This window comes from Rattus norvegicus, chromosome 3 (genome assembly GCF_021556685.1).
Source record: "Rattus norvegicus strain SHRSP/BbbUtx chromosome 3, alternate assembly SHRSP_T2T, whole genome shotgun sequence".
In the NCBI taxonomy this organism is placed as follows: domain Eukaryota; kingdom Metazoa; phylum Chordata; class Mammalia; order Rodentia; family Muridae; genus Rattus; species Rattus norvegicus.
The window spans coordinates 22,153,605-22,173,746 of NC_141536.1; the positions used below are offsets into that span (position 1 = coordinate 22,153,605).

Below are 20,142 nucleotides of genomic sequence, written 5' to 3' on the forward strand. Positions count from 1 at the left end.
ACATTAGTTGAGTCTAGCTTTACAGTCCTTTCTTCCCTATGATGTCCTTTCTATATCTATCATAAAGAAATCACCCTCTATGACAAGATGGTTCAGTGGATAAAGGCACTTGCCTAATGGCCTGAATAGGATTCTCAGAACCTATGTAGTTGAAGTAGACGATGACTCCTAAAAGTTGTCCTCTGACCTTTCCATGTACACGGTGACATCTGCACATGGGAACATGGACACGCGCGTGCACACACACACACACACACACACCACCTAACAATAAAAGAAAAAGGAAATTATGTTTTTTTAGTTTAGTTCCATATGAACTAAAATGCTGACTGTCTTGTCATATTTCTGAAAGCAAAGCTGACACATACCTGTCCTCTTTGTTGACTTGAGAGTAGTATGACCTCTGTCTGATTGCAGAGTAGAAGGAGAAAGCCTCATTCAAATAACTGGTTTCAGAAGTTCGTAAACTATAAGAAAAAAATTTTAAGTATGACACAAACTGGGTGTAATCCTCATGAGCAACACTTGTTCTAGATTGCTCTCCGCTACACAGGGGAGGGGGATGACTGCCTTAACTTTGAGTCAGCAAGGTATTGATCACGTTACCTTTCAATTGTCTGGTAGCAACAGCAACAGTACAGTTCTTTCCTGCTGTTCCAACCAAAGTACACATCACTCACTCATTCTACAAGGCACAGCATGCTACTCCAGTATACCTGCTCTCAGGACTCACTAATCCACTCTCACTTGATCTCTGTTCCATTTCTTTAGTGTCCCCCCCCCCTTACTAAAGTATACTATTCTTTGGGGGATGCTAATGAGCTATGGAGTCTGTTTAATATGCCTAGGTTAATAAGAGACTTTGAAAAATTAATTTACTTTAAAAAGTTTATTTAATACCTTGACAAACTTCACAACACACACACACACACACACACACACACACACACACACACACACACACACACCCCTACCCACCCCACCCACCCTTCTGGTTATTCTCTCCTCTCTCTCATCTTTCCATTCCTATCAAGTCTTGTTTCTTCCTGTCCCCAGATTCATGAAATGGTTTTGTTGTATGTCTCATTTAGTTTATCCAGGGCCATTTATGCAACCATTGGATTGGACTATGTATGGAGTCTACAGAGGTCAGTAGTGGGTACACAACTGTAGAAACATAACCTTTCTCAGAATCTATCAGTAGAGCTGCCCTGACTCCTCTTCCATCAAGGCAAGGCTGTTAATGATCCCTTTTTAGTAGAGACCCAATGCAGACATTTGTAGTTGCTGAGAGTTCATGATTAGGATGGCCATGTCTTGCCAAGAAAATGGTACTTCTCAGCCCTTCTCTCTATCTGCACTTCCATAATTACCATTCTCTGAGCTTGGGAGGAATGGTATACATGTCTTCTCTAGGGATGAGTACTCCAAAAATTACTTATTCTCAGCACTATAATAAACGATTTTTAGAATCCCGCTCTAGCAAAAAGAGGAATTGTAGTGTGGGCATTCCAGTGAGGGATACCCACACTGGAAAGATGCTAACTGACCTTCCTTTTGTTTGGTTTGTTTTGGTTTTTCGAGATAGGGCTTCTCTGTGTGGCCCTGACTGTCCTGGAACTCACTCTGTATATAGACCAGGCTGGCCTTGAACTTACAGAGATTCCCCCTGACTGCCTTCTGAGTGCTGGGATCAAACGCCCATGCCACAATCAAGGGCTTTGTGGGTTTTTCTTATCTTCCCTTTTAAATTACAAAAGGATAAAGTTTTTTTGCTATCGATGCTACTCTGTGCTGAGATTTAGCTTTGTAAAGGAGATGGATCTCTTCTTTCCTCTTTGAAAGGTGGGACTACAAAGATAGCACTATTTTAAAGATGCAAACAACTGTCAATTTACCTCACTTAATCTAGCCAACCTCACAAACACAGCCAACTAGGATGAGTGTCTAAAGAATATCATATATGCTGTACGTCTATATACACCATCAAGACTCGAGAAGTCCTAAGAATGGCAAATCTATTTAGTATTCACTGCTTATAAAAAACAGAATCAAATTCCTCAGGTCTGATCAAATGAAGTTACTAAAGAGAACAGCTGACATAAATAACACTGCTTAAATTATATAAGGCCATTTCATGATGCCATCTTGATCCATCTGGCCTAACTAAAATTCCATCTATAACTCACTGTCCTTCCTCCAATATGCTCTGTTTTAAGCAAAGAAACACTTTCTTCTTTCCACATGCAATTCACTTACTAATAGTGGTAATACAGCTGCCCGATCTTGGAAGCGATTTCCCCTATTTGCCACCGCTTCAAGCCATACCGATTATCCAAGACTTGTCTGTTTATATGGGAGACAAAAAAAACCAAAAAAAACAATAAAACAAAAAAAATAAATATCAAAAAGAATCAAATCTGTAAATTCAATGATAAAATATCATCTCATTAGCAAAGATCATGGATTGTAAGATTTTATTATAACCATTCAACTACATTAAAATATTTCTCTATTGACTGATTTGTGTTATGTCACTGTATGTATGTATGTATGTATGTATGTATGTATGTATGTATGTATGTAACCTGTGTATATGAGTGTGCATGAGCATGTGATTATGTGAGTGCGGGTATGTATATCACAGCTCAAGTATGGCAGTCAGATGACAGCCCTGGGTGTCAGTTATCATCTCTCACATTCTTGGTCATCACTGTGCATTGCACATTAGCCAGGGCTCCTTCTACTTTGCTTCCTGTGTCATTACAGGATTAGATGGGATTACTGTCTCACACTTGAATGACAAGTACTTCACCTATTGAGTCATCTCAGCCTTAGTTGTTTTTTGGAGACAGGATTTCTTGTAGCCACGACTGGCCTTGAAAAATTATTTAGGGGGCTGGGGAGATGGCTCAGCAGTTAAGAGCACTGACTGCTCTTCCAAGGTCCTGAGCTCAATTCCCAGCAACCACATGGTGGTTCACAATATTTTGTAATGGGATCTGATGCCCTCTTCTGGTGTGTCTGAAGATAGTGATGGTGTACTCTCATACATGAAATAAAATCTTTAAAAAAAGTTTCCATGAAACTCTTTACCGATGCTGCTGCTGGAATTTCCAGAGTTTGGTGTAAACATCAAAAGTTCTTCCGAAGTAGGACTGCCACTGCTTCTGTCCATACTGAGGCAAATCTCTGTAAAAGTAAAGTGGGCGGTGGCTTTAAATTTTCAGAAATGATGTTGTTAATTAAAGTACTTACCTTAGTAAGTGCTTAACAAAGGACTTCTTTGTTAAACAAAGTTCTAATTTTTGAAGGAAAAATAATTCTAGAGATCAGAACACATTTTCCCAGTCTCATACTATTTACAGTTCATCTTAGTGTCCTTTGAACAAGTCTCTCCCAACAGGACAGATCATTTCTTAACTGGCAGGTGATATACTCATTCCAATATTTATTTCCAATATTTATATTCAGCTAAGACTACAGTAATCTGGCAACACTGCTTTAGAGAATATAGCCATTACTAGAAGTGAGGGTGTGGTTGAAATATTTAGACCATGTCCTTAAGCCTGATGACCTGTGATACCTGCCTTAGATAAACGAATACTCCCCTACATACTGGATGAACATTGGGCCTAACCATATTAACTTGTTTAGGGCAATGCATATAATTTTAAGTTATTCTATCTTCCCTTCAATATCTGATCTAAAATGGACCATAGCCTGTAACACAGAGAAGATATACCAAATGGATTCAGAGGGCTGCAGACAGCTTACAGGTAACTTGGGAGTTAGAAATAAATCTCCATTTTGTAAGGCATGAAAATTAGGCATTATTTGATATAGCTGTGGTATGTAAGAAAAGCTAGTTAACAACTGGTGTTGAGTGCAGGTTACTGTCATGAAAGACCCTAGCACTGGCCTGAAGAACAGGCAACTATTACTATGGATTGGAAATGAGGCCATTGATGGGATGGCAAAACTGTCTGCAGTGATCTGGAATGCAGGCAGTGTGACAAATTTGGGGGTTTACACAAAGAAGGTGGCTCTGGGTTTTATCAGTTGGTTGGACTTTAACAAAATGCTATAAGAAAAGGGTAAATTCTGCCAATAAATAAATGAATAGACAGTCTATAAGCAGTTGAAATAGGAAAAAAGATACAAATTCAAGGAATTTCAGGATTGAAAGATTTAATTTCAGACACTTAGCTATAAAAAGCATGGTGTTACATGTCTGTCATTCCAGCAGACATGTAATCTAAGATCTGTAAGATCTAAGCAGGGGGATCCTGAGTTTGAGGACATTCTAAGCTACACATAGGAAGTTCTTGTCTATGTAACTAAAAAACATCCCTCTCTGAACACACACACAATGAAAAAATCATATCTATGTTTCTGATGATTCATCCTCATTAAAAAAAGTATAAGATGAAATAAAGAAAACAAACGCCAACAACCAAATAACCTCATAGCTCACCATTTAATGCTTTTAAACAGTGTTATTTTTTGTAATATTTGTTTTGTTGAATAAATAAAGAAGTTGAGGGTTGGTGAGCCAGCTCAGTGGTTAAAGTTTAAGCCTGAGTTCAACTTCCAGACCCTGTGTAAAGATGGAAGAGAACAGACTCCACAAGGCTGTTTTCTGACTTCCACATGAGCTCCACTGCATGTGCATTAACACGTATGTCACAGACATACAGGATGATGATGATGATGATGATGATGATAAAAGTTATACTTCCATTTTCTTTGTTATACAAAACAGTGTTTTAAAGATGAATGTTTTGTGCCCAATGTGGGGGTTATCAGAATAAAATTAATAACTGAAATAGAAGCGACTAGTGTTCTAGTATCACTAAGAAAATCACTAAATAAGACTTGTTAATAAATGACACACACAAACATTTCTCACATTTAGATCAATGAAAAATGTTAGCTATATATTTTTAATATTAATTTCTTCAAAAGAATTCAGAGCATTTATCATTCCAGTCTATAGAATCAGCCACTCCACGGTTGGCAAGATGGATTAGCAAAGGAGCCTGTTGCCAAGGCTGATGACCTGTGTTTGATCCGCAAGATCCATAGGGTAGAAGAGGACCAATTCCCAAAAGTTGTCCTTTGACCTTCTCATAAATGACATGGCTTATATGCACTACCTATTCCCCCATAAACAGAAAAAAAAAAAAAAAGCATTCAACTATTAAACCATTTCTTTTGCAAAACAAGGTTAAATTTCTTAATATATCACCTTTCCCCTAATGACAAATGTCCTAGAGCTAACATTCAAATCACTATAAGTGCTTAGAATCTAAAATTGAATAATGTATTTGAAAGTTAGTCTTAGACAAATTCTTTTAATATTCAAAGCTTGATTCTTTTTTTTTAATTTTTTTTTTATTAACTTGAGTGTTTCTTATTTACATTTCATGTGTTATTCCCTTTCCCGGTTTCCGGGCAAACATCCCCCTAACCCCTCCCCCTCCCCTTCTTTATGGGTGTTCCCCTCCCCACCCTCCCCCCATTGCCGCCCTCGCCCCAACAATCACGTTCACTGGGGGTTCAGTCTTAGCAGGACCAAGGGCTTCCCCTTCCACTGGTGATCTTACTAGAATATTCATTGCTACCTATGAGGTCAGAGTCCAGGGTCAGTCCATGTATAGTCCTTAGGTAGTGGCTTAGTCCCTGGAAGCTCTGGTTGCTTGGCATTGTTGTTCATAAGGGGTCTCGAGCTCCTTCAAGCTCTTCGAGTTCTTTCTCTGATTCCTTCAACGGGGGTCCCGTTCTCAGTTCAATGGTTTGCTGCTGGCATTCGCCTCTGTATTTGCTGTATTCTGGCTGTGTCTCTCAGGAACGATCTACATCCGGCTCCTGTCGGCCTGCACTTCTTTGCTTCATCCATCTTGTCTAATTGGATGGCTATATATGTATGGGCCACATGTGGGGCAGGCTCTGAATGGGTGTTCCTTCTGTTTCTGTTTTAATCTTTGCCTCTCTATTCCCTGCCAAGGGTATTCTTGCTCCCCTTTTAAAGAAGGAGTGAAGCATTCACATTTTGATCATCTGTCTTGAGTTTCATTTGTTCTAGGCATCTAGGGTAATTCAAGCATTTGGGCTAATAGCCACTTATCAATGAGTGCATACCATGTGTGTTTTTCTGTGATTGGGTTACCTCACTCAGGATGATATTTTCCAGTTCCAACCATTTGCCTACGAATTTCATAAAGTCATTGTTTTTGATAGCTGAGTAATATTTCATTGTGTAGATGTACCACATTTTCTGTATCCATTCCTCTGTTGAAGGGCATCTGGGTTCTTTCCAGCTTCTGGCTATTATAAATAAGGCTGCTATGAACATAGTGGAGCACGTGTCTTTTTTATATGTTGGGGCATCTTTTGGGTATATGCCCAAGAGAGGTATAGCTGGATCCTCAGGCAGTTCAATGTCCAATTTTCTGAGGAACCTCCAGACTGATTTCCAGAATGGTTTTACCAGTCTGCAATCCCACCAACAATGGAGGAGTGTTCCTCTTTCTCCACATCCTCGCCAGCATCTGCTGTCACCTGAGTTTTTGATCTTAGCCATTCTCACTGGTGTGAGGTGAAATCTCAGGGTTGTTTTGATTTGCATTTCCCTTATGACTAAAGATGTTGAACATTTCTTTAGGTGTTTCTCAGCCATTCGGCATTCCTCAGCTGTGAATTGTTTGTTTAGCTCTGAACCCCATTTTTCATAGGGTTATTTGTTTCCCTGCGGTCTAACTTCTTGAGTTCTTTGTATATTTTGGATATAAGGCCTCTATCTGTTGTAGGATTGGTAAAGATCTTTTCCCAATCTGTTGGTTGCCGTTTTGTCCTAACCACAGTGTCCTTTGCCTTACAGAAGCTTTGCAGTTTTATGAGATCCCATTTGTCGATTCTTGATCTTAGAGCATAAGCCATTGGTGTTTTGTTCAGGAAATTTTTTCCAGTGCCCATGTGTTCCAGATGCTTCCCTAGTTTTTCTTCTATTAGTTTGAGTGTATGTGGTTTGATTTGGAGGTCCTTGATCCACTTGGACTTAAGCTTTGTATAGGGTGATAAGAATAGATCGATCTGCATTCTTCTACATGCTGACCTCCAGTTGAACCAGCATCATTTGCTGAAAATGCTATCTTTTTTCCATTTGATGGTTTTGGCTTCTTTGTCAAAAATCAAGTGCCCATAGGTGTGTGGGTTCATTTCTGGGTCTTCAATTCTGTTCCACTGGTCTATCTGTCTGTCTCTGTACCAATACCATGCAGTTTTTATCACTATTGCTCTGTAATATTGTTTGAGTTCAGGGATAGTGATTCCTCCTGAAGTCCTTTTATTGTTGAGGATAGTTTTAGCTATCTTGAGTTTTTTGTTATTCCAGATGAATTTGCAAATTGTTCTGTCTAACTCTTTGAAGAATTGGATTGGTATTTTGATGGGGATTGCATTGAATCTATAGATCGCTTTTGGTAGAATGGCCAGTTTTACTATATTAATCCTGCCAATCCATGAGCATGGGAGATCTTTCCATCTTCTGAGGTCTTCTTCAATTTCTTTCTTCAGAGTCTTGAAGTTCTTATTGTACAGATCTTTTACTTGCTTGGTTAAAGTTACACACTTTATATTATTTGGGTCTATAATGAAGGGTGTCATTTCCCTAATTTCTTTCTCGGCTTGTTTCTCTTTTGTGTAGAGGAAGGCTACTGATTTATTTGAGTTAATTTTATACCCAGCCACTTTGCTGAAGTTGTTTATCAACTTTAGTAGTTCTCTGGTGGAACTTTTGGGATCACTTAAATATACTATCATATCATCTGCAAATAGTGATATTTTGACTTCTTCTTTTCCGATCTGTATCCCCTTGACCTCCTTTTGTTGTCTGATTGCTCTGGCTAGAACTTCAAGAACTATATTGAATAAGTAGGGAGAGAGGCAGTCTTGTCTAGTCCCTGATTTTAGTGGAACTGCTTCAAAGTTTCTCTCCATTTAGTTTAATGTTAGCAACTGGTTTGCTGTATATGGCTTTTACTATGTTTAGGTATGGGCCTTGAATTTCAATTCTTTCCAGGACTTTTATCATGAAGGGGTGTTGAATTTTGTCAAATGCTTTCTCAGCATCTAATGAAATGATCATGTGGTTTTGTTCTTTCAGTTTGTTTATATAATGGATCACGTTGATGGTTTTCCGTATATTAAACCATCCCTGCATGCCTGGGATGAAGCCTACTTTATCATGGTGGATGATTGTTTTGATGTTCAAAGCTTGATTCTAAATGCATCATCGATTATTATTGATGTCAACAGAGATAGGAAATTAATAACTCATGGAATCAAGTTAAATGTGACTCTGTGAATTATCCCGTAAGGTAAATGACCTTGCATTTCATTTTGTAAAGGCACTGGTGCTGTAAGCTAGCTGCTCATTCTTTTTCTGATGTTTCAGAGTAATGCACTGGTGTGACACCTACCTTTCCTTAAACCCTCAGCACTGCTAGCGGGTATCTATCAGGAGGAGGCTAGGAAGACATAGACGAGATGACTAACTCACACTTCGCAGGTGTAGTCAGTGTGAAGCTAAGTTGTCAAAACTCTGCAAGTTCCAAGTTTCTATATGTCGTGGTTTGAATATGCTTGGCCCAGGGGGTGGCACTATTAAGAAGTGTGGCCTTCTTGGAGGAAGTGTGTCACTGTGGGTGTGGACAATGAGACCCTCTTCCTAACCGTGTGAAAGCTAGTCTTTTCCTAGCAGCCTTCAGATGAAGATATAGAATTCTTAGCTCTTCCGTACCATGCTTGCCTGGACACTGCCATGTTCCCACCTTGATGATTAACTTGATGATGAACCTCTGTAAGCCAGCCCCAATTAAATGTCCTTATAAGAGTTGCCTTGGTCATGGTGTCTGGTCACAGCAATGGAAACCTAACTAAGACACTATACATGTACCCTTTTTCACTTACTTGAATGAGCTATGATCACTAATGCCTAATCTTCATCCCTCCTCATACCAGTCCTGAGTGGTATAACACTGTTCCTTAATTCCTGACCGCTTACAACTCTTCTGTTTTTACAACATCTTTCACTGGCTTCTCATTTACTTTAAATGCTTAGTGTCTCTATAGTATGAGCATACGTGTACATGTGTAAAGTTGCTTGGGAATTTGAGTCCCAGTACACTAGGACTCAAATTCCTGTGTGTGTGTGTGTGTGTGTGTGTGTGTGTGTGTGTGTAAAGTTGCTTGGGAATTGTGGCCAGTACATTAGGACTCAAATTCAACCACCTTCTAACTCCTAATTCAATATTCTCTTTTTTTAGCATTTAAGATAACGATCTAGATTTCTTTTATCCTCTTAGTACTGAGATTAAATATAGGCATTGCATATACTAGGCAAATAGTCTACCAGTGATCTATATTCACAACCCTAGATTTTCTTACATTATCATAGAATCATAACATTTTGTTCTTGAACCAGAGGGAGCTTTTTAAAAAGGTATTTTAGGCAGTGGTGGTGCACGCCTTTAATTCCAGAACTTGGGAGGCAGAGGCCAGTGGATCTCTGAATTCAAGTCCAGCCTGGTTTCCAGAGGGAGTTCCAGGGCAGCCAGGGCCACACAGAGAAATTTTGTCTTGAAAAACCAAACCAAACCAAACCAAACCAAACCAAACCAAACCAAACCAAACCAAACCAAACAGAAGCCCTTGCTCTTTACTCAGCTGGACACGTTAAGATAGAAGATCTGTCTGAATTTTAAACCTGCAAACGTCTCAAGCTTGAACTTGCAGCCTCTAGAATTAGGAGATAATACATATCCACTAAGTAAGCATCCAGCCTACTATACTTTGTTCTGGCAGCTCTCAAAACAAACAAACAAACAAACAAACAAAACCCCTGACAACTTCCAAAATGCAGGTGTTGGTGACAAACTAGCAGCAGGCCAATGCCTTGTATGCTGTCAGTATCTATAGAGGGGATGTGAGAAACCAAAAGGAGACACATGATGGACCATCAAAGATGTGGTCCAGGAACAACCAATACCAATTAATGAGGGAGCATCGTGGGCCACTGTGAGAACTGAAGCCTAAACTGGGTACAGTTTGGCCTGAGGCACAAGCTACAATGCCACACCGAAGTCCTAGAAATGAGAATTTCTAGTCTAATCTGAGCTGAGATGCAAGCCAGTGTAAGACAGTCACTGCACCCAAGGACTTGATATGAAAAGGAATACAAATGTCTTGGTAAGTTCTACACAGATAATATGCTACAACAGAACTACTGACGCACTGAACCAAACAACACATTTATTAATTTTCTTTTTACTTTAAAAAAGGTAGTTGGAATATACAATTATATTTGAAGCTCACATTTTCTTATTAGCTCCATCATCATCATCATCATCATCATCATCAGCAGCAGCAGCAGCAGCAGCATCATCATCATCATCATCATCAACAACAACAACAACCTCACCACACCACCACCACCACCACCACCACCACCACCACCACCACCACCACCACCACCATCACCAGCCAGTCTTTTTGTATGACCCTGGTTAACTTGGAATTTGTGGTGATCTCTCCTGCCTCTGCCTCCCAGGTGCTGAGATTACATCTTTGCCTATGCCCAGCTCACATTAAATTTCTTTGTCAATGCTCTTCTAAACCATGAACCCAAGACACCCAATTCAGTGCCTGTCTATGCCAAATGCATACTTGAGTCTGTTAAGTAGTAAGTCACATGAAAGCATGGAGCACACACATGCACAGTTGGTACTATTTCTGTAATATGTATTAGTTTGCAGAACTGGCCTCTGGGAGAATATTAAGAAAGAGGAGTTTGGCGGTGGATCTCTGAGTTCAAGGCAGCCTGGTCTACAGAATGAGTTCCAGGATAGCCAGGACTACATAGAAAAACCCTGTCTTGAAAAGAAAAAAAGAAAACAGGAAAAGAAAGGGAAGGAAAGAAGGAAGGAAAGAAGAAAGAGGACAGAGAAAAGGAAGAGGGAGGGAACAACAGGAACAAACTATTTCTCATTTCTCTCTCTCTCTCTCTCTCTCTCTCTCTCTCTCTCTCTCTCTCTCTCTCTCTCTCTTTCTCTCTGTCTCTCTCCCCTTCCTCCCTCACTCCCTCCTATAACAAGGACATCACAAAGACAAACCTATAGTGAAAGTTCCTCCCCTTGCAAGCATTAGGAGTACATTTATTTAATTTCTGCAACTATGTTCCCTTTGGTAGGTATGTTTCAGCTGTATATGTTTACTCCTCTAGAGTGAGACAGCTAGGGAAGGGACGCAGGCCTCCACTTTTCCAGGATAGCGTGATAGCGTGATATCACATGGAGACAGACATAGCTGCTTCTCAAACCTAGGTCTAAAACTGTTGCTGGGATAATCCTACCAAGTATTACATTCTAACTTTCAGGTTTAACTGCCATGGCAACCCGAACCCAGAAAGCACTTGAGGTTTTGAACATATTCAAATCTTTTAAAAAATACTATTCTCACTTCATGACTACTGTAACTACACACAAGCACTCTCATAAGCAAATCACCATTCACTTCACCAAACAGGAAATTTCTAATTATAGCTGGAGAAACAAAAGGCTCTGATAACTCAGTGAATCCTAATATATGATGGAAAGATAGAACTCCTTAAGATTTGCCATACAGGCCTCAAATGAAATATTATACAGAAAACTTTGAATCCTTTCATGCACTGACAGGTACTCTGCTTCTAAAGGATTGAAAACTCCCATAACACAGGGACTAGGGAGTTTCTGAGACCCCACATTCTGTATCTTTATTCTGAGTTCAAGTCACATGAATATTTTTGTTTTGTTTTTTGAAAAAAAACATACTTGGGCTGAGCACTTAGGAGCATGCTATGCTCTTGTAGAGGACTTGCCCTCATTTCCTAGTGCCCACACTGGGGGGCCCACACATGCCTGTCACTCCAGGTCCAGGGGAACCCAGCATTTCCATCTGAACTTGCATTCACAAACACACACACATATATATAGAATTTAAAAATAAATTATTTAAAAATCTTTTTTTTCTGTTACCAAAAGCTTTATTTTTACTTGGTCTAAGACTTGGGAGAGGTTCCAGGGCTTAAAAATCTTTAATTTAAATTTAAAACCACACTGCAGCTGGGGTTATGGTTCAGTGGCACAGCGAATAACTACTATGCATGGAGGACTGGGATGCATTTCCAGCACAGCACTGTGCCATCCTCATACCCCTCCCCTCAGAGAAACACAAAAGCTCTCTTCACCAACTGAAGAAAGAGCAACACAAAGAAACCTAGCAAAGATGATCAACACACATGAGTGGAAGGAACATCTAGGGGAGGCCAACTCCATCAGGAGCACCTCGATGCCACTTGCTGGGCACTGGGTCAGACTACCAGTGGATTTCATGTGCTCTGTAAGCATTGTGATTTTGTTTTCCATTTAAACCAACACAAATATAGAAAGGAGACAATCAAAACTCTTCTTAAAGACAGCAAGATGCCTCAGTGGGTAAAAGTGCTTGCCATACAAACCTGGGAATCTGAGTTTGATCCCTAGAACCCACATAAAAGTGATAGAAGAGAACAATGAAAAATAACTTCCTCTTGGTTATCCCAAAAGAAAGCTTACACTTTACAAAAGAATGATCGAAACCAAACCAAGCCAAAACAAAACATCAACACTTCAAAGTTTTTCATTTAGTAATTCAAAAAAGCCAAAGTGAATAGCACTGAGAAGGTACAGTCCTCCCCCTGCCACCTTGTGAACCCCAAGGAAAACACTGAACTCATACAGTACTAAATTTCTAAGACTTTTCCAACTAAGGTCCTATATTGAATAATGAAGTTATGTTTTCATAAACACAGAAAGCACATACAAACACACAGGCCACACTATTTTAGGTAATATGAAAATTAAACATTTTTTAAAGGAAGTCTTAACTGTTGTCCAAGCTAGTCCAGCCATTACTCAGGAGATTTTCCCACTCTGCCTTCTGAGCAGCCAGATTACAGGCACTGATTTCTGTTGCTGTGAGGAAACATCATATCCTAGAGCAGCCTGAGCACAAAAGGGGTTTCCTTGGCTTACACTTGCCAATCACAGTCCATTATGAAGGGAAGTCAGGGCAGGCACTGAAGCAAGGCCATGGAGGAGTGCTGATCACTGTCTTGCTCCTCACGGCTCACACAGCTGCTTTCCTATACAGTTCTGCCCAACTGCCCAGGGTGGCCAGGCCCTGGTGGGCACGCTCTCCCACAATATTTATTAATTAATAAAGTGTTCACATATTTATTAAAAGTGGAAACATCTTTTTCAATTGAAATTCCCTCTTCTCAGATGACAGTAACTTGAGTCAAGTTGCCAAAATTAACTAGCACAGTTTATATATCACCATACCTGTCTCAGAAAATTCATTTAACACATTTCTTTTCCTTAAAAACAAAATAAAACATTATGCAGGGACTGACAAGATGGCTCATCTGGTATGAGAGCACTTGCTGCTGTTGAAGAGAATTCAAGTTCAGTTCCTAGCACACATGATGATGTACAATCTCCCATAACTCCCAGCTCCAGAGGATCTGCCATCCTTTCCAATGGCATTGTATACTACATAGTATACTCACAAACAGAAACAAACATCAATAGATTAAAAAAAATCTTTCTGAAGAAGTCCTATGAGGCTACAGAGATGGCTCCGCAGTGAAAAGGCACTGCTCTCACAGAGGTCCCAGCACTCCTCTGCAGCACTCCTACCAGGCGCTCACGGCTGTAACTTTATCTCCTGGGGACCCACCCAACTGTCTGGAACTCTAGGTCCTGAGCATCCAGTTTCTTAGACTCTGAGAGCACACAGAATTAAAAAAACTTCTAATCTTAAATCTTTTACAATTTTTTTATCTGTGATTTAATCACACCTTTTCATTAACATCTCTCCTGTGTAGTCTCTGTGTGTGAGCTCACATGAGTGCAGGTATGGCTAGGTCAGCCTTTAACACTGCCACTTAGGAGCTATCCACATTGTTTGTTGTGACAGGATCTCATAAATTCCACCAAGTTGGTCAAACTGGATGGCCATGAAACCCCAGGGTTCTTCCTGTCTCCACGTTCTCAAGCAAGGTAACAAGTGTACTGTCACTCTCAGGGTTCCACCTCCTGGACTTTCAGCTGCCAAGGCAAATGCTTCACCAACTAAACTATTTTCTTAGCCCACCCTACTAAAATCTTTTAAAAATTCATGTTTAAAAGAGAACTTCTAGGGGCTGGAGAGATGGCTCAGTGGTTGATGCTCTACTAGGGGACTCAAGCTCAATTGCCAGCTTACATGGCAGCTCACAACTATTTGTCACTTTCATTCCAGAGGATCTGATGTCCTCTTCTGGTGGCATCAGACATGCAAATGGTGTATAGACAAACATGCAAAGTACCCAATACATTTTAAAATAATGATGAGGATGATAAGAAGACAGTTTGTATGTACAGGTACGGAAGAATAAGCAACCATTAAATAATAAAACTATTCTCTTCTCTGTCAAAGAAAAAGTCTACAATTGCTTCTACTTGTTCTTTGTCTTGTTTTTGAGGTGGATCTTACTTTAGCCAGGCTGATTTGGGCATTCTATAGCTCTGACTTACTGTGATTCTCATACTTTTAGCCTCCTTAGTACTGAAATTACAGCAACAATTATTTCTAATACATCTATCTATCTATCTATCTATCTATCTATCTATCTATCTATCTATCTATCTATCTATCTATTCCATCTATCTCTCTCTCTATACACACACACACACACACATATGCTCATATGTGTATATATAAAATATTTATGTTATATGATTATATGGATAACTTTCAGAAACCTACCAAAAATCATCCAGGGCAAATACATAACTAGAGAAAAGTTTAACTACTAACCTTAAGCCATTAAACAGTTGCTTGGATTTATCCAAAAGATAACAGAAATCTGTAACTGTCTTCCTCTCTCCCTGTGGGATATCATCTTCAGCACCTCCAGAGGACATGGTTTCTTTAAGAGTAAATTCAGTCCTGTAAAAAAATATATACTCATTTACTCAGTTGATGAACAGAGGGTTGAGGCAGATCTTAGTTACATTATATGATGGCATTTTCCCCCCAAGGCAAATATAGAATTCTTTTGATTACTCAAATAATCAAAATATATAAGATAGAGTTGGAAAATAAATGATCTCACACCGATAGTGAGAATTGTGGAAACATAACCAAAGCCACTTTTATCATTCTTTATCTGACTATAATTTGGATTCCTATTCTGTTGCAGGCATTTGGTCTGACTCATAATCTGAATATTGAGCCTTTTACCCATTTGCCTATTTTGATTCTGTAAATTCATCCTAGAAAATAATTCTTAACATCTTCCCCATATTTTATTATTATAACAATTAAAACCTTGAGTCCAAAGAATAAGCCAGGGAAGTATTTCACAGACCACAAATCCCTGTACTCATTCCTCCTCTGGCTGACTTGCATTTCCACCTAAGGTGAAGGTACAGACTGAGGCAATATCCCAGCAGGTAAAGTGCCTGCCACAAAAGCACGAGGACCTGAGCATGATCCCAGTACCCACACAAAAAGCTGGGTACGGTGGTACATACTTAATAATAATCCCAAAGATGAGGAGTAAGAGACAGACAGACCCCTAGGGATGGCAGGCCAGCCAGTCTAGCTGAGTTAGCAAGCTCTGAGTTCCAGTGAGTGACTCAAAAAATCAAGGTGGACAGCAATGGAGAAATGTCACTCACCACACAATATGTTCCAGCACACAAATGAACCACACACACACACACACACACACACACACACACACACCCCACACACACAGCACATGTGTACACACCACACTCTAAAAAAGGTAAGCTAACAAGTATAAAGAAATTTCTCACACATAGAGGTATTTACTGAGACTATAGGGAGAGACAGAAACAGAGAGATAGAGAGCTGTTGAAATAAAACTTAAGAAGTAGAGAAATGGCTTCTCTTTCCTAGTTACTTCAGTCTACTAGGTGCACATCGAGGCTTGCATGCATGTGCAATGTAAAAGGGGGCAGCTCTTAGGGAATGCTGGAGCAGAGCATGCATGAGGAACAACTGCTGTGAGGGAGGGGGAAGCCTGAGATCCTTGGAGAACTGCAACTGGCTAATTAAAGCAATGAGGCCTAGAAAGTACATGATGATCTGGAAAATCTTATTCGAAAATGCTCAGAAAAGTGTAAACATGCCTAGAGGACAGCCTGAAGGAAAAATTCTATTGGCAAAATGGGTAATTTCAGCATCCAAACCAGGATAACCACAGGTTCTAATGCAAATGAAATAGGAAGCTGTTGCTGGTCCTGGTGGTGCATGCCATTGTTCCAGCCCTTGGGAGGCAGAGGCAAAGGTGGATCTCAGAATTTGAGGCCAACCTGGTCTACAGGGGGAGTACCAGGACATCAGGACTGCATAGAGAAACCATTTGGAAAAACCATAGAAAAGAAAGAAATGCGAAGCTGTGAAGCAACACTTAAGATTATATGGAAGACTCATAGTGAGTTGGCTTCATCATAAAACACACATTAATTTCAAAAGGAAAAGTAACGCTATAGTACTCTGGAGAGAAAATTAATCATGAAATATATGAAACAGGACATAATAATAAAAACTGCTATATGAGAAATGAGAGTGGATCTTTATGAATTTGAAGCCAGCTTAGTCTACACAGTGAGTTCCAGACCAGACGGGGTTACATTACATAGTAAGAGCCTGTCTATAGTGACAATTTTGTTATTTTGGTTTAAAAAAACACATAGAAATATTATAAGAATATGTTTTCATTTTAATCCCAGATGTAGAATATGGGCTGTTTGAGGCTGTCTGTAGCAGCTGACTATGATTTGCCTCGTGCTCTAGTAGAGGTGTGATTCTGCCAGCTGCAGAGAGTTTCTGAGAGTGTGTGACATCTGCAATTCTGGGGACTTTTAAAGAGTAGATAAATGCTAGGGCCCCAAGAAGTGGGGTGGGTTGTTGGTTGAGGTATGTTAAGTCATGCCTAGGGGTTGGAGAGATGGGTCATCAGTTAAGAGCACTGCTCTTCCAGAGGTCTTGAGTTCAATTCCCAGCAACCACATGGTGACTCACAACCATCTGTAATGGGATCTGATGCCCTCTCTGGTGTGTCTGAAGACAGCTACAGTGTACTTATAAATAAAACAAATAAATCTTTAAGAAGTCATGCACAAAGAAGAAACAAGAAAAACTTAGATATCCTGATGTTGAGGATCAAATCTGCCCCAAAGAAACCAATCTCCTAATTAGCAGGAAGTAGTTTAATGATGCCATCCATTTTCCTGCCCCTGACTTTATTCTGGATCTCTTTCCTTTCCCCTTTATCCTTTTTTCTCTCTTATCAGGTGGTAGGGAGTTGAAAGGGTGGAAGAAAAGGAGTAGAGAAAGGTGGAAGAAAGAAGAACCCACAAAGCAGCAAAACCAGCTATACCTATCTCAAAAGAAAAAAAAAAAAGGGAGGGGAAGGAAAGAAATAAATAAGGATAAAATTTACAACAGTCTGCACTGATTGTTTGGGTGGTTTGAGAATTTTTGGAATAGGATCTTAATTCAAGGCCCAGGCAGGTGTCAAACTCATTATCTTCCTGTCTCTCAGCCACACAAGGACTGGGATGACAGTCATGCAGCATCACACACAGCCTGGGCTGACCAATAATGAAAAGTACAGTTTTGGATGTAGACAAATTGATGTTAGGGAGAGCTGTTCTATCCTGAAATACATGTTACAAATTACACTGGAGAAGAACAGCAAAGGGCAAGCGAGGAAAGGATTGGGAAACAGAGTAAGGATAAACCAAACACAAAACTTACAGCACAAGATACAAGCTGTTTCTTTGAAGAGAATAATGAAATTCTGATAAAAATGAGCCAGGAAAAGGTAGAATAAAAATTGAAGACTGGGGATGTAGCTTAGTTACTCATGAAAAACTAGAGTCAGCAAGATGGCTGGTTTGTCATCAGATAAAGGCAAACCCACCAAGCATGATGATCTAGTTCCACTGCCAGGACACTCATAGTAGAGAGAACCTACTCCCACAAATTGTCCTCAGGCAGCTACATATGCCCTAAATGCTTTTATTAAAACTTTTAAAACTTTCATTGATTCTTCGTGAATTTCATAGCATGCATCCCAATCCCACTCATCTCCCCATCCCTTTATATCTGCCTTCCGCCCTTGCAGCCTTCCCCTACCGAAATAAAACAAAAAATAAAATAATAAAAAAAACATTAAAAAAAAAACCCAACTAACTGACCACCCACCCACCCACCCACCCAACCACCCACCCAACCAACCAACCACCCAACCAACCATCCAACCACCCAACCAACCACCCAACCAACCACCCAACCAACCAACCACCCACCCAACCACCCAACCAACCAAAAAGGCCAACTCCCTGTGGAAGCTTCAGTGTGTCACACAGAACCCTTTTGCCCAAACAGCTTTACTTGTAATGTTCATTGCAATCAATCCTTGGTTTGGTTCCAGGCCTCTGGCTTTTACCATCAGTACTGGATCCTCACCAGAGCTCATTTCAGATATACTGTTGCTGCCCTACATCATGGAGATCCTGTAGCTTTGGATCTGCAGGACCAGCCCCTTCACATTCCAGCAATTCTTAGATGGGGTAGATGTTGGACTGGACAACTCAGAGCCCTGAAACTGGCCTTGGGTAGAAGCTCAATTACTTGGTTAGCCCACCAGCTCTCCTGCATTCCCCAGGTAAGGGCCAGGGCCAGCTCTATTGTGCTGCCTAGGCAAAGTGTGGCCTGCTTTCCTGAGTGCTGCAGTGGGCAAGGGGTAGAGCTAGCTCTCCCACTCTCAAACCCTAGGAGCCAGCTCAGAGCCTGCCTTAGGGGAAAGTGGGTTATTAATTTTTGAAATTAAAGTATGATTACATCATTTCCCCTATCCCCTTTCCTCCCTCCAGTCTGCCTAAAAAGAGAAAGGTGGGGTGTAGCACTGTTTGTCTGGAGCTCAGCATTATGGGGTATGCAGAGACAGGGTGCTCACTGGCAAGTCAGTCTACGTGAAGCAGTAAAACCCACATTCAGTGAAACCTGTCTCAAAAAGTAAGCTGGAGAGGGCTGGACAAATACCTCAATGACTAAAAGCATGTACAGTTCTTGTAGAGGACCTGAGTTTAGTTCCCAGTACCTATGTTGGGGTGACTCACAACCTCCTGAAACGCCAGCTCCAGAGAGAGAGAGTTAATATTGCTGGTCCTTGATGGCTCACATGCACATATCTCCCGGGCAGCACAAGCACCTACACATAATTTAAAAATAAAGTAAATCTTTTTGTTTTGAGACAGGGTCTTTTTATGTACCTCTTGGTGTCCTAAAACTTTAATATGTAGAGCAGGCTGGCCTTGAGCTCACAGAGATTTACCTGCTTCTGATTCCTGAGAGCTGGGATTAAAGATGTGTGCCACTGAGAAGCCAAATATTTCAAGTTCAGATTCCAATTTAGAGAACCTGACCTAAGTTTGAATTCAGGTAAAATAACAGGCTGGTACCTGGCATTAGTTTCCAAGCAGCCCACCTATATAACCCAAGTCTAGCTCCAGTCTTTAGGCTAATCCCCAAAGGCCAGTGTTTCCAGGCTACACCCTTAACAAGACCATCGTCTCCAGGTTATTCCCCCAACAAACCTGCACCCCCAGGTTACAATCCCTTGCCTAATGACCACCAATGCAGAGAGAAGCAGAAATTAAGTTTATAATATGACTCCTAGCACCAGCCAATTACATTAAAGGGCACAGTAACTTTCCAATTAGATGCTTGCACACTTACCCACTTCTTGTGACTTACTCTAAAGCCTTGCCCTGATAGATATCCAGGGCTAACCCCCCACCCCAAAACTGTCCTGTGTGACGGTGGTGTTGGGGAGGGGGCGTGCTAGCTGGAATAGAATAAAGACCCTGTTGTGATCTGCATCAGATAGGCTCTTGCCTGTTTTTTTTTTTTATTTGGGGGGGGGGTCACTAACACTTCTGTAGCACTACACCACTACATGGAGCTAAACTAAGA

General features: G+C 40.5%; 1 protein-coding gene and 1 long non-coding RNA gene across 12 annotated transcripts in view; one reads left to right on the forward strand and one right to left on the reverse strand.

Moving 5' to 3' along the window:
• LOC134486089 (uncharacterized) overlaps positions 1-20,142 on the forward strand; it is a 91,556-nt gene that overhangs the window by 44,523 nt on the left and 26,891 nt on the right. The gene's annotated exons all lie outside the window — the stretch shown is intronic.
• The window catches only part of Scai (suppressor of cancer cell invasion), a 111,964-nt gene that overhangs the window by 43,908 nt on the left and 47,914 nt on the right, over positions 1-20,142 (reverse strand). For 7 of the 9 annotated variants that reach the window (XR_015683420.1, XR_015683421.1, XR_015683422.1 and 4 more), the window contains 4 exon segments: positions 14,944-15,075; positions 3,097-3,192; positions 2,260-2,346; positions 369-467 (listed from right to left, as the gene is read on the reverse strand). Coding sequence is in view for 5 of the 9 variants with exons in the window: in NM_001399633.1 (NP_001386562.1) it covers positions 369-467; positions 2,260-2,346; positions 3,097-3,192; positions 14,944-15,075 (414 nt within the window). In the remaining 4 variants the exon portion in view is untranslated. 9 annotated transcript variants of the gene reach the window in all.